The 15405-nt window shown below is 46.2% G+C and overlaps 1 protein-coding gene across 10 annotated transcripts in view; it reads left to right on the plus strand.

Annotated features, from left to right (window-relative positions):
• CCDC149 (coiled-coil domain containing 149) overlaps window positions 1–15405 on the plus strand; it is a 100641-nt gene that overhangs the window by 6567 nt on the left and 78669 nt on the right. The window contains exon 1 of one of the 10 annotated variants that reach the window (XM_045056530.1): window positions 3218–5798. The exons of 2 other annotated variants lie outside the window; for them this stretch is intronic. In XM_045056530.1, the coding sequence (XP_044912465.1) occupies window positions 5571–5798 (228 nt within the window). In that variant the 5' untranslated portion in view covers window positions 3218–5570. Of the gene's footprint in view, window positions 1–3217; window positions 5799–10426; window positions 12239–15405 lie in introns of those variants that run through there. 7 more of the 10 variants (XM_045056532.1, XM_045056531.1, XM_045056529.1 and 4 more) reach the window with 7 other exon arrangements.

Here is a 15405-nt window from a genome sequence, read left to right on the forward strand (position 1 = left end):
AGTTCATTGTTCATTAGTTTGAGCCTCGCGTCGGGCTCCACGCTGGTAGTGTGGGATTCTCTCTCTCAAAGTAAATAAACTTTTTTAAAAAAAGAAAATGGCAAAAGAGTTAAATAGATTCTACACTCAAGAGATTTGGATGGTGGGGCACCTGGGTGGCTCAGTCAGTTAAGCATCCAACTGTTGGCTTCACTCAGACCATGATCTCATGGTTTCATGAGTTTGAGCCCCACATCGGGCTCAGAGCCTGCTTGGGATTCTCTCCGTCTCCCTTTCTCTCTGCCCTCCCCCCCCCCCCAACTCACACTATCTCTGTCTCTTCCAAATAAATAAAATAAACTTTAAAAAATTAAAAAAAAGAGATTTGGATGGAAAATAAGCACATGAATATATACTAAACAGTGTCAGTCATTAGAGAAATGTACATTGAGACTGCAATAAGGTTCCACAACACAACCTGTCAGGAGGGAAAAACAAACAGATAAAAAATGGATAAACCGAATGCCGCCAAGGATGCAGAGCACTGGAAGCCCCATGCGTTGCTGGAGGAATAGAAAGTGGTTACGGCCACTTTTGAAAACAGTTGTGCAATTTCTCATACAGTCAAACATACGCTTAACCGAACAACCCAGCCGCCCTGCCCCTGGGTGTTCACCCAAGAGAAGTGAGGATGCACGTCAACACCAAAGCCTGTATGTGAATGTTTATAGCCCTTTTTTTTTTATAATTACTGAGAATGGAAACAGCCCCAGTGTCCGTGAACTGACGAGCAGATAACTGTCGTGCGTCCATGTAATGAAATCCTGCTCAGCGTTACGAGGGGACAGGTTACTGATCCGTGCAGAAACATGAATGAGCCTCCAAAACATTTGGTACACCTGAAGCTAGCGTAACATTGTGTGCCAACTATACTAAAAAAAGAAAAAAAAATTGGCAAGTGATGGAAACCAGAGGCTCGAGCCAAGCATACCTACTGTAAGATTCCATTAATACGAAATTTCTGGGGAGGCGCAGCTAGAAGGACAGGAAACAGATCAGTGGTTGCCAGAGCTTGGGAACAGGGTGAGCAGATTGACGGCGGGAGGGCACAAGGGAACTTTGCGGAGTGATGGACGTATTCTGTGCCTCAGCCGTGGTGACGGCTATGTGACTGTACAAGTGTAGTGAAATTCATAGAGCGGTACACCCAAAAAAGATGAACCTTTCTCTGTGTGAATTGTGCCTCAAGAAATCGAATTTTTTCAAAATCTTTTTTAATATTTATTTTTGAGAGACAGAGAGAGACAGAGCGTGAGTGGGGGGGAAGGGAACAGAGAGAGAGAGGGAGACACAGACTCCGAAGCAGGCTCCGGGTTCTGAGCTGTCAGCACAGAGTCAGACGCAGGGCTTGAACTCACGGACCGCGAGATCATGACCCAAGCTGAAGTTGGACGTGTAACTGACTGAACCACCTGGGTACCCCGACATCTAATTTTTTTAAAGGGGAGAGATGGATATTTGAGATAGACATTGCTCTGGAGAGCTTTATTCCTTACCTCTTCACATCCCACTTCATCAGGTTTCCAGCACGACTAGCCATGCTCCCCACCCTGGTCCCGGGGTTCCCCCTCCACTGCCCTCCCCCAGGCGGATTAGGCAGAGGCTCCGTGCTCATTCTTAGAGACTCACTGATAGCCAAACTCTCTTTCTTTGCCCTCTGATTCTGCCCTTTCCTCAACTTTGGAGACCTTTCTAGTCCTTTGGGAAGCCATGGGGGAGGGAGCTACTGGGGAGACTGTTCCATGCCCTGATGTCTCAAGGGCCAGACTTCCAACACTGAAGAGCCAATCGCTTTGTTAACGTGTGTTTTGCTGGATGCTCCCTTCCTTGGAACACAAAGGCAGAATGTCTGGTTTCTTAAAAAGGCAGAGGGATGTGTAGGGAGAAACAGGGTAGGAATTACAGGAAATGGAGGCAAGGTGGGTAGATAGGACATCAGTTAATATTTCAAAGTATTATTCGTATTAATAATAGTATTAAATGAAAAAACCAGTACAGAATAGCGGGCACATATATAGACACTTGGTCAGGCTTGAGAGGTGGGAAAAAGCTTCCTAGAGGCAGTGGAACTTGAACTGGGTCCCTCCCCTTTGGTTGAAGAGGCCATGGGTGATCATGATAGAAGGAGGCATGAACACTGGGCTGGCAGTTGACCTTTGAGGAAATGCTTCTGACCTTTGAGGAAAGGCTGGAACTAGTGGGTTGAGGTATAGCAGACATGAAGGTTGGAAGAGCCAGGGTGGCCCAGATGGTGAATGACCTCAAAAGCAAGACAGAGGGCGTGCTCTAACATAGCTGGTAATGGAGAGGTGCTGGACACTTTTTTAGCTGGGGTACAAGTCGATGAAACTATCTGGGACAGATCTGTTTCCACCGAACTCAGTGATCACTGAGCCTCTAACAGAGTCTGCGAGGCACTATGCCAGGCAGCGGGGCTGTGCAGACAAATTCGGTAACTTTGCCAGGAATCGGGGAAAGACAAGATGAGGGACTAGCCATCTAGTGTTTTCTGTCACCATCAGCATTTCCGATTACTCCTTTGGCACCGAAGCCATGCCACTTACATGGTTTTCTAACTAACCTATAACGTGTCTATCTCTCCGCTGAACCCGAATGATCTTGAACTCCTTGAGAGCAGGGACCATGTGTTGTTAATTTGTGGCCTTAGCTCTCTTTGCACTGTGCTCTGCCCTTTATAGGAATTAAGTAATTGTAGGATATATGAATCTGGATGTTTGAATAAATGAAGTGGTAAGGAGATAACAGCGTCTGTGGGAATAGAGGAGAAGGGATGGCTAAGAGAAAGATTTTGTTTTTAATGACCCCGACAGGATTTCATAGCCAACTGGATTGGGAAGATGAAATGGAATGGGTCCAAGATGACCCGTGATGGGTGGCTAGAGAGAGGCCGGGCTGGGCATGATAGAGGATTGGGAGTGGCCAAGTCTGGTGAGAAGAGATGAGTTCCATTTAGAACTCTGCATTGTTCAGAGTTTCCTGGGAGTACTTGAACTCTTGCAAGGCAAGCTTAGTGCTTACTGGGAGCATTTTGGATGAGCAGCTATCTGCATAGTGGCAGGCTAATTTCAGAGTAAGTTTATTAAAATTAGCATGTGGGGGAAAGTGAGCACAACTGCTATTTTTAACTAATAGGATTCATGTTCTCTCCTGTGCAGGGAAATTCGCATATGCGCTTCTAAAATTGACAATTTCTACTCTTATTATGTTAAAAAATTAATTTAGTGACTTTCACATTGAATAAAATACATTGGCTGAAGATTAGAAGAGGACTTTGGCTAGTCCCTGAATGAAAATGACCAGAGTGAATGACATTTCTTACTCACCGCCTGGTTTTCCACTAATAAAACCACACCGGGGCTTTGGGTACCTCATGGTGGAGATCTTTGCTTAGTGGAGAGTCTGCATCTCTCTGTGGCCCATCAGGTGACGTGGTGCCCGTGGGAGGGGATAACTGGTTCCCAAGGAACGTAAACCTTGGTTGGTTTTTGTTTTGAAGTCTTCCCATTTTCATTTTCTGTATAAGTTTGTTCAATAATCTACTCTGTTTCTATCACCTTACGCTGTTTTATTGTGACATGTCATTTATGTCCAGGATATCAGATCTCCTTCAAGACAGTCTATCCTCTGTACAACTAATCTATTATGCCACCTTAAGAAGAAAAGCACTTTTCACGAAGTCTTCTTACTCAGAAACCTTCTTGGCTCCCCATTATCTGGTATTCAAAGGCTCCCCTCAGACTGGCCTTGAGCTTTCCAATTTTATGTCTCATTGGTCCCCTCAGAAATTGAGTGTTCCAGACAAACTGATCCATCCTGCATTCTGGTTCCTACCTCATTCCCACATCCTGATCTCATCTGGGTGGGCCTTCTACTTCTTCCCAGACCACAGCCTTTACTAGACCTCCAAAATGGAATAGAAGCCCGCATCCCTCATAAAATCGTCCATGACCACCCAAGCTTGAAGTGAACTCTTCAGCCTGTTGCGTTACATAGCTTAGACTCCAAGCCACTCATATAGCACTAAAATGCTTCCAGAGAAATATAGGGACCTTCTCTGTGTGTGGGTCTCAACTCCTACACAAGTTAGTGAGCTCCTAAGAGAAGGGACTGTGACCAGCTATGTTGGGTGGGTAGGAGATAGGAATGAATTTCATGCTATGACTCAAGAGGAGCAGAACTGAGTGGGGATGCTGAATAATACCCAAGAACCAACCCAGTTCTGACCCATATACAGGACCTCTACTTTAAGGTCTTCACTCATGGAAAAGTGACTCATCAATGTGCCTGCCCACCTATAGCTTTATTAATGGTCTACACACAGAATGTTACTGATGACATGATTATACCCTCTGAGCAGGGGAGAAATTACCTGGGTGCGGTGGGAAGGTAGCTGATCTGCCAGGAGTCCATGTGATAGGGATGAGGGTCGAGAAGGACACAGGAGCCCACCTGAGCCTCTTCCTTGTCCCCTTGCTCTCATCCACTCTCGATCCACCTGAGTCTGCCTTCTGCCCCTTCTTTTCTCCTGCAGTGCTCTTGCCAAGCCCATCCAAGACCAGACTCCTCTCTGCCATGCACAGTGGTCTGTCCTCAGGTTTCAGCCTATGTGGTCCTGGCTGTGCAGCCTCTGACACTCCACTCTTCCTTCCCCACCTGCTGGGCTTCTGCATCCCTGCACGTGGCCACTGGACATGTCTCCAGGCACCCTACATTCAATGTGCCCTAACCCGAATCCATCCTCCCTCTGGCTTCTGCCTTTCCTATCTGTCTTCCCTTCTTCCATCCCATCTCGATTGATGATGTCGCTGCAGAGTCGTCTTTGATCGTTCTTCCCAACTGAACCCAATCTAATTATTAATCAAGGCCCATATTTTCTGCTCTTGAACAAGTCTTTAATAAGGGCTCTGTGTCGCCATTTCCACCGTCCCACCACGGCTCAGATTCTCATTCACTGTCCTCAGAATTATCTGCTACATCCTGTAAGACCTTTCTTCTGTGTCCTGTCATCCAGCTGGAGTTCTCCTTATAAGCACTGAAATGCTTTACCACTCCTTTGCCTCAAGCTCTCTGATGGCCCTCAGGGGCCTGCAGAGTCAAGGCCAGTCCCTCAGTTGGCCTCCAGGGGCCCTGCTCCCTCCTCACCTCCAGTGACTCCCCTGGGCCCCTTCTGCCTATCCACTCCCCCACTCTCCACAGAACTCCTAACAGATACCAGATCGTTCCAGGCCCTGAGGCATCTCTAGGTCTTTGCTTGTGTCCAAGGTGACCTCCTTTGCATACTTAAAGGCCATGGCCAAATGTCACATCACATGAGCGTCCTACCTCCCCTGGGCCTGGTATGTTTTACTTGGGAAGTTGATGGTACGTTTCAGTTGGGGAGATGGTGTGGAGAATTGTTGGCAGCATAATAAGGCAAGGTAATGGGGTTCCTGACAATGGGGGCCCTCAGAGAGGTGGGGGGGCAATAATATCTAGTACAATTCCAGGCACATGGTCCTTGGCAGGTACTCATGGAAGGAAGGAAAGAAGGGAGGAAGGAAGGGAATAGCGGGAAGGAAAGAAGGAAGGAAAGAGTTCACGTTGCCATTTCTGATACTGTCTTTGAAGCCAGCCCTGCTCAGCTGCTGGTGTGCCCCACTTCCAGCCTCTCCCCCAGACTGCTCATGGCCCCAAAGAAGCTGGGAGTGAGTGTCCACGTGGCGCCAGCCCATGACCGGTATCCTCACCAGCTGGGTCACGTAAGTCTTCAAGCTCCGTCGGTAGGTAGCTACTTAGTGTTGGGCGAATCTCATGACTTCCCCAAGACCTCAAGTTTCTCTGGACTTTATGCAACGAGGATAACAATATCCGTCTTGTATCCCTCACCTGAGATGAGGCTAGAGTGAGGTGATATATATGAAAGTATGTTTCCAAGTCCCCGACCCTCTGCAGCCGAGGTGGTGGTCCTGTGCTTTAGGAAATGGCGCTCTGGTCTTTGGAGCCATTGCTAACTCCTTCCCACGTTTGGTGGGGTCCTGAATAAGCCTCTTAGTAGGCTGACATCAGTTCTCAGGACACAGCACTTGCTCACAAAGAACTAACAGTAACCTCCTCCCTGGAGAACATGCCTCCCTGCCTCCTGCACCCATTTCTGCCCTCCTGCCCTCTCCCTCACTGCCTGGTCAAGTGCCTGGAAGCAAAACTGGGATCTGACCCTTCCTTGGTCAAAAGCCTCCATAGCTCCTGCTGGCTCTCACTTTGTCTCAGACTTTATTGTCGTTTAAGGCCTTTCTTACTTTCATCCGAACCAAACGATCTGGCCTTATTTTGCACATCTCTGTTTCACATGTCCTGTGTTCTCGGTAAACAGAAGCACGCTGAGTGTTTGCAGGAAGCCAGCGTTTCCACCCACCTGGGGTTTGCTCAGGCTGTGCCCTCCGGCAGGAACCCTGGTTCTCTTCTTCTCACTCCTTCTTCGAGGCTCAGTCATAACCACCTTAACCTCCAACTGGAAGGTCTTTGGCCTCCTGCGATCGCATAGCATCCAGGTGCACCTCTGTGACCAGGTCGGAATTATTTACGTACGTGCCTTGTCTCCAGCCTGGAGTTACTCAGAGTGGGAAGGGGTGGATGTTTTTTGAATCTGCCATTATACCCAGCACAAAGTCCTGCTTGTAGACAAATCTGAAAGAGATGACAAGCCTATCCGGCTCTCAGTTACTACTTGCATTGAAAACCTGCTGAATTAAAACAAGGACATCCATTTGTTTGCTCGTCAGAACAACATTCTCGTGTGTTTCTCTCCCCAAAGTCCCCTTGTATCCATTTGATCTCACAGACCTTCTGACTTTCCAAATACAGACTGTGATCTGTTAAAGGTAGTAAGTCAAATCTCCTTTTAATAAGCTCCAAGGGGGGGGTGCCTGGGTGGCGCAGTCGGTTAAGCGTCCGACTTCAGCCAGGTCACGATCTCGCGGTCCGTGAGTTCGAGCCCCGCGTCGGGCTCTGGGCTGATGGCTCGGAGCCTGGAGCCTGTTTCCGATTCTGTGTCTCCCTCTCTCTCTGCCCCCCCCCCCCGTTCATGCTCTGTCTCTCTCTGTCCCAAAAATAAATAAATGTTGAAAAAAAAATTAAAAAAAAAAAAGCTCCAAGGGATTTATGAATTCACTAGAAGTCATTTCCTCTCTCTCTCTCTCTCTCCATCCCAACCTCCCCTTCTTTCTTCCTTTTCTTCCAAACTGAAATTTTATCGTATCAGATATATTGCTTGACAAGAGGCAGAAGCTGCGGGTGGGAAATCATTTGGTTATAAAGAGCTACTTTCTGTAACGGGCTCTGACCTGTGCTATCGTGTGTCGTACCCAGCCTCTGCCTTCACCCTGGACTAGAAGGGTTTGTGCCAAGGTTGTTTGCACCCACCTTTGACTCTCATGCAAAGAAGCTATGCAATTGCTTTGGCCTCTGCGGTCACCTCATCACAGGACATAATACATAAAAACAGTACCTTACATCTGTCTTTCTTCTACTGATGCTTAAGAGGATTAACCCAGCCTCAGGCACCTTGCTAAAAGTTAGGGTGCAGAAGCCAATGGGATGCTGTCACCTTCTTCTCCATTCTCTTATCCTCATAACCACCTCGTCAGTTAGAATGAGCAGGGGGTAGTGTGAAGAAATGGAAATTTGGAGTCCTTATTGATGGTCACTTGGCAAGAAGCAAGTATGTGGAGGCAGGCCTTTTAACTTCAAGTCAGATGTTTCTCCCACCGGAAGGCTTGGGTTCCTATCCTCTGCATGCTCGTGCCAGCTGACCTAGATCTGAGCCCAAGAACTTGAGCTGAGATACAGACTTCTGGGGTCGGGTTCCAAATCCCTGCCCAGACTTCAGTAGAGGCTGGAAGTTGAGCAAAAGTGGCGTCGGGGACACCTGCAGATGTGGCCATAACTGGAGGACGGTCAGGATGCCACCTCTGCTGTGGAGGCTGCAGGCAGGTGCTCCAGGTGACCCAGTGCTGTCTGAGCAGGGGCTCCGCAGAAGTACTAGAATCTAATAATGCCACGGATCCACCTCCCCTGGATCCTACCTGCCCCCATCACAGAGAGTTTCCTTGGGCAGCTGTGGGGGCCCTACTCTTGTTGGCCTGAATCTGTGAATGGAGAAAGGGTGGCGAAGAGAGGTGAGTGACTGAAGGTATTACCTAGAGATGGTAAAACTTTGGATCATGATGGATTTGACTTTAAATATCTGAATAAACTTAAGCGGTCCCCAAATTTAGAAAATATACATATGTTTATTCATTTTTTAAAGTTTATTTATTTTTATTTTCAGGGAGAGAGAGAGAGAGAGCAGGGGAAAGGGAGAGAGAGAATCCCAAGTAGGCTCCGTGCTGTCAGCACAGAGCCTAATGCAGGACTCGATCCCATGAGCCATGAGATCATGACCTGAGCCAAAATCAAGAGTCAGACCCTCAACCAACTGTCCCTAGAAAATATACGTATGTTTAAAAGAAAATAACTATAATTCTAGTACCCAGAGATGACTACTGTTAATATTTTAGTGTTTAATCATTCAGATATTTTTCCAGGCCTGTATTTCTAAAAATGAGTTTATATCACATGCTACGCACATACAGTGAATGCACACGGTGAATGCTCAACGCATTTTTGCATGTGCACCACCCAGGTCAAGATATAGAACATTCTCAGCTCCCCAGAAGGCTCTGCATGCCTTTCCTAGTCGACTCCACCCACCCACCCCTCCTGCACCCATTAAACATTTTTTTGAATTCTGTCACTGTATGCTGTTTTATAAGGTGTTCTTTTTCTTGCTCAGCAATAAGTCGTGAACAGTTTCCATGTCGCTAACTCATCCCCATCGACATCAGTCTCTGTGGCAGCACGGGATTACGCCGTGTCGACAAACTATACATTTGCTGGACTTTGAGCCTATGTCTTAGAAATTCTTAACTGCATTGTTTCCCACTGTCGGAACACCCAGATGTCTGCCATCAGAGTTCTGTTAAACTCTCGAATAGGCTGCAGGGACAGTGCCTTTAAGGTTTTCCCGTGGCTTTGTGCACAGCCGGCTTATATCTTCCCTTGCTTACTTAGTTTCTGTGAAAGCACACGAGTTAGGCCGAATGACCTAATAACTACCCCTGTGCACTGGGGCAAGGGTATCTGGCATCTTACTCGGTGTAAAGGTTTGTACAGGAGAGCAGATTCTAGGGTGTTCGTTCATCCTGTCCACCAACTTCTTTTTAAAAATTCATTTTTGAAAAAGGAGAGGAATTCATTGGACAATTTAAACACCTGGGTTTTAGAGAGACGTTCTTTTAAGATTATAAGATTGCTTGGTGAGCAAGGAAAATCACTGCTTTGATTACTGGAAACATTGGTGAGGGTTCACGAGAAAAATTCCACACTTCTCCAGAAACAGTCTCCGACCTCGTGCTGAACAGTTAAGTTTTGATCCTGTAGGTATTAACCGCACACATTTGGGGACCTTCCTTATTTTCACCCTCTCTGTTTAGCTTTTGATTATTTTACTACCGCTGTTTCTACGACCACTGCTGTGATTGCTACTACTCTCTCAGTATCATTATTATTATTAACTGCAGTAAAGTTATTCTTTTCATTCTGTTTTGCTTTTAAGTAGGCTCCCCACCCAGCAGGGAGCCCAACGCGGGGCTTGAACTCTCGATCTTAAGATCACGACCTAAGCTGAGATCAGGAGTCAGATGTTTCACTGATTGAGCCACCCAGGCGCCCCAGTGAAGTTATTCTTAACAAATGTGTCCATTTATTAAGCCCTGTGTGCCATACATATAAGGTTCATCTAAGGTTTGGTGCAGGCATATATTTGAAGGAAAAAGGATATGTTTATCGGGTGCTATTTAATGTGCCCAGTCCTGAACGCTTTATATATGCATTTCATTTATACCTCACAACAGCCTTGAGAGGCCATTTCATCTGCTGTGATCAATATGGCTAAGAGTTGATAAGTAAACATAAGAGAATATGCTGGCAATACAAGAGCTGGGATTTGAACTCGGGTTCTTTTTATTCCAAAGTCTATGTTTCCCCTGGTCTACCGTAGCCTCACCAAATGGATGAGTGAGTGAACGAATGAAAAAACATTCTAGTGTCGTGCTCATTTTTAGGAGGTATGTATTTTGAATTATCAAGCCAAGAAGGAAGTATTCTTTCATTTAAACTCTATGAAAACCTCAGTATAGTACTTACACGGTTTTGTATCATGGATATCCAGTGACACCTGTCAGGGGTGACATAGGGCTCTCTTATGAACTCAGTTACGTATCTTACATTAAAAGGTGCCAAATTTCCTCGGTATCAGTTGCTTGGGTGTGTTGGCATATTATTTAGGATTAATTTTAATGTAATACCAGAAACAGCAGTGGTTTGGATAAGATAGAGTTATCTGTATTTCTCTCTCAAGTACAGTGACTTTAGAGGAAGACCGTTTAAGGCTGATATGACAGCTTACAGTTTTTCAGGGACCCAGGCACCTTCTGTTTCTTTTATCCACTGTTCCAACAGTGGAGCTTTCCATTTTCGGGATGAATATTTTGCAGGAGGAAGAAAACATGAAGAAGAATATGCTCCTTCCTTTAAGGAAACTCCCAGAAGTCTCCTGGAACACTTCTGCTTCCCTCTTCTTGGCCAGCACTTTATAGGAGATGTAGGGGATCATAGTAACTCCTACCTCCTAGGGCCTCACTGTGAGGACCAAATGAACTAATGTGTGTGAAGTGCCCAGAACAGTACCTGGCACACGGTCAGTGGTGGAGGAGGGTCTGCCCTTAGTGTTTTGTCTGATGCCTCCATGGCCATATCTGGGGTCTAGGCCCATCAGGCTTGATAGGTCTTTCCCAAAGACTTGTTTTAACTACTTTGGTCTTTGCACCCTCCTACACAGTACGGACAGCAACAGTCCTCATGATACAGCATGAACATGATGATGATGATTGAGGAGGAGGAGGAGGATTATAAAGATAAAAAAAATAATAACCTCTTAGCAAATGCCAGCTTCACGCCAGTGACTGGACTGGATACCTGGTTCCATTGCCTCCTTTATGTCGCAGACCCTACGAAAGACACACTGTCATGGTCCCCCTTTTACAAGTAAGGGGTCTGTGGCTCAGCAAGAGATGGGTTAACTTGCTCAAGGTCATTCAGCTACAGGTGCAGGGCAGGGACTGGAATCCAAGAAAGTCTGACTCCCCCCCCCCCCAAAACGTACTTGGGATATCCACTGCCTTCCATGAGCTTTTAGGTCTCTCTGCCTCTAAAATTTCATCTCCTTTTGGAATGGTTAGCCTGGTCACATATTTAGTCAGTCCTATTGACGCTGCTGTCTGTAGTGACCTTGATTATCAGTGACTTTCCTTACTGAAAGAGAAATGCCCACGCTTTGATGCTACCTGCATCAGTGATGTCTTCTCCAAAGGAATCCTTTAAGCGCCAGGTCTTGTGTCTGTACTTGCAGAGTCTGAAGCAACCCATGTTACTGTCATTTCAATGCTCTTCTGATGAACCGTGATTGTGGTGGACAAATGGGCTGTCAAGAGAAGCCATAAAATTATGCCCAGTGTTGGCTGGTGGCTTGTTGGTGATATGGAGACAATGAGGACTTTGCCATCCTCCCTGAAAGCCATACTAAATTGGGATCATCCACAGGAGCCCTTTGCTAGCATAATCGACCCAGTTGCACCATTACCAGCCAGGGAAACAGACCTGGGCAGAGCCCTCGCCTTAATTAGTGTTTATAGTTTAGTCTGCCCTCTGAATAAGCCTGCGATTTGAATCAGCAGAACTGCACATCCACCCATGTTCCAGAATGAATCTCCACCTAACTTGTTGCCGTGGGGCCGAGTTCTGAACTGACAGTTCTTGTTGAGGAACACTTCTCACTAATCAGTACTGCCTGGAGGTGGTGGTAAGAAACTGATAATGACAAGCTCAGGAGCAAATTAACAGTGCTCAGGAAAATATGAGCTAGGCATAGAGAGAAGGCAAAAACAGCTCCCACTCACAAGCTTCAGCTGGGGACACCTTCATCCTGTAGGCGGAAATCGGGGCCCAAGTGGCCCTTTAATGATGACTCCGTGATTCTCATGCAGAGAGAACCGCTGGGGGGAGCCGTGATGATCACGATTGGCTGGCATCTTGGCAGATGGTGGTAAGAGCTCTACTTCCTTGGATAATTAAAATAGTGATGGATTTGCATGTCTGATTTCAAGATCTCTAGTCTGCAGATGACTGCCTTTCGGGGGCAGACAGGGACGGAACACCTCCTTGCCTTGGAGTATCTGCACCTGACTCTAGTATGGAAGAGATGGAAGCCAGGGAATACTCCCACAAATGCTCCATCTTGAATTGAGTCTTCATCTGGAACACTCTGACCCTCTTCTGGAACACTTCATCCCAGCAGGGAGATGACAAACTTAGGAATGGAGATTGGTTTTCTTTCTTTGAATAGGATGAACGCAGTTCTTTGGATTATTGTGATTGTTAATAAGATTGGTGCCTTTAGAATTTATTGAGTGCTTTTTTTTAAAAAAAAAAAAAACAAACATGCATTGTCTTATAGAGCCCTTATGACTCTTCTGTGAGAGAGGTGGGGCAGGCCTGGGTTTAAATCCCACCATTTCCAGGGTGCCTGGGTAGCTCAGTCAGTTAAGCGTCCAACTCTTGATTTCAGCTCATGTCGTGTTCTCACGTTTCATGGGTTTGAGCCCTGCATTGGGCTCTGCGCTGAGATCGCAGAGCCTGCTTGGGATTCTCTCTCCCTCTCTCTCTGCCCCTGCCCTGCTCTCTCTCTCTCTCTTTCTCAAAATAAATAAACATTAAAAAAAATAAATCCCACCGTTGCCACCGGCAAGTTGCGAGACTTTGTTCTTAAGTTTATTTATTTATTTTGAGAGAAACAGAGACAGCACGAGTTGGGCAGGGGCAGAGAGACAGGGAGAGAGAGAATTCCAAGCAGGCTCCGTCCTCTCAGCACAGAGCCTGACACAGGACTTGAACCCACAAAATGTGAGATCCTGACATGAGCTGACATCAAGAGTTGGACGCTTAACAGACTGAGCCACCCAGATGCCCCACAAGTTGTGTGACTTAAAAAAAGAAAAATCTCCTAGGTCCTCAGTTTCTTCATCTGTAAAAGGGGAGAATGTCTACTTTTTGGGGTTGTGATAAGGATTAATGACTTATATATGGGAAATACTGAATCACCTTTGGGCACTGAGTAGAGTCCACTATGGTGATGGTCGTTCACCCAGCATTTATGTAAGAGGAAACTGAGATACAGAGGGGGTGAGTGGTAGGTGATGGCCATGGAAGCCGCATAATTTCACTCTAAATCCCAGGTGCCATGTTGTGTCTATCAATAGTGCCTTTGTCTCTGTGCCTCCCAAATTCCCTTTTGTTAAAGGATAGTCCTGGAATCAGTTGGAGTTCTGCAAACGACTTGAGCCTCATCTGGGAAGTGGAGGCACTGCCTCACGGTGTTTGAGGGCAGATCTGAGAAGTCAGGGGCAGATAGATATACAGCGGTCACTGTGGCTCAACAGTAGTAAGGATTTTAGGGGTTTTTTTTCTTATTATTTTCTTTTAATGTTTATTTTTGAGAGGGAGAGACAGAGTGTGAGCAGGGGAGGGGCAGAGAGAGAGGGAGACACAGAATCTGAGGCAGGCTTCAGTCTCCAAGCCATTAGCACAGACCCCCACGCGGGGCTCGAACTCATGAACCACGGGATCATGACCTGAGCTAAAGTGGAAAGCTTAACCGATGGAGCCACCCAAGTGCCCCAGGGTTGGGTTGTTGTTTTTTTTTTTTTTTTTTATGATTTCTTTTTGAGACAGGGGGAAGATGAGCCACAGCAATTTTATAGCTTTCAAAGACAGTTTGACCAAAATGTTGTCCATGCTTTGTTGGCTTTTTATTGCTACCCAGCCCACAAGAAAAGCTTTCTGCAATGGAATTGAATTATTATCCCATAATGAAGTGCCTAGTGAATCTCTCATTACATTCCATGTGTGACTGTTACATGTTTTAATATGTCATTGTATATGTGAGTGTTTGTGATGTGGGCTGTCGGCTACAGCTAGCGTACCCCAGGCCCCCTGGCAGCCTGGATGGAAAAGGGTGAACCTCAGATGCGTGGGCGATTTTAGTGCCCCATCCCGAATCCTGGATCTCTGTGAAACAAACCTGAATTGCACGCCTTGCCATCAGCATCTCGGCCGGAGGCAAGGTCAGATCAGCCTAGCGCTGGGGAGAGAGCAAAGTCGCTCTAGGCAAGCAATGGTCTTTAAAAATATATGCCGTCTTCAGCAAATGAGAGGGATTTCCTAGCCCATTTATGGCCAACTAGAAGGAAAGCAGTCTTTTTTCCTTGCATTTCCTCCTAATTTTTATTGGCCTGAAAAGAACAGGGGTGCACTCAGACGGTACAGAGACTGAGAAGGTGGGGACAGGGAGTAAGGAAGGAATAACAGGAGGGAAGGATTGAAATAGATATTCAGGCAAACCCTCGTTATTCCTAACTTCACTTAACCAAGACTGTCAGTGAATTTCACATACCCCCCAGCTACCATAGTTCACATTATAAACTCTTCCAATTACCTGAAATCTCACTTAACTTAAATTTCCAGCACATCCCCTGGGGCATTCAAATCATCAAAGTTTGCCTGTCGAAAGTAATACTGAAGAGGGGGAAGCCGCCATGGTGACTCAGAGAAAGCTAGATCATAAAAAAAAAAAAAAGTCATCTTAGAGAATGGCATTAGAATCATTGTTACCAACCTGAAATTGCTGAAGTGTTATCTAAAAATTACAGAGGCGAACACAGATTTGGAACAGGGCTGTGGACGTGCTTAGGAGACTGGGGTGTGATCGTGGCTGGCAAAGGCTGCTCCCACGGGTGAGTCAGTGTGGTGTGGTCACGATGGCTGCAGGCTGGAGGGACTCCGTGAGATGACTATCCACGTGGGGTTGGCCCCACTTAGCATCTTACTCCATAGATGCCCAAACTCTGCCTGGCAAGGTTCAGTGTGTCCCTAAGTGACAGTCCTGTATATCTGGAGTGGTCAGTCTGCAAGATTTCAGAGAATGAAAATGTAAAGGAAGTTTATGCCCCTGTGATATGGGGAAGCACTCATTTTAAGGAATAAAAATGAGGTGAAATTACAAATGCCATTATGGCAATTCTATAGGAACTGTCTTGTGACCTCTCCATACATACCAAGTTTTTGCAACCAGATTTCTTTTTCTAAAAATTTTTTTCATGTTTATTTTTTATTTTTGATAGAGAGACAGAGTGCAAGTAGGGGAGGGGCAGAGAG

The sequence above is a fragment of the Felis catus genome, chromosome B1 (assembly GCF_018350175.1).
Source record: "Felis catus isolate Fca126 chromosome B1, F.catus_Fca126_mat1.0, whole genome shotgun sequence".
Classification (NCBI taxonomy): Eukaryota; Metazoa; Chordata; class Mammalia; order Carnivora; family Felidae; genus Felis; species Felis catus.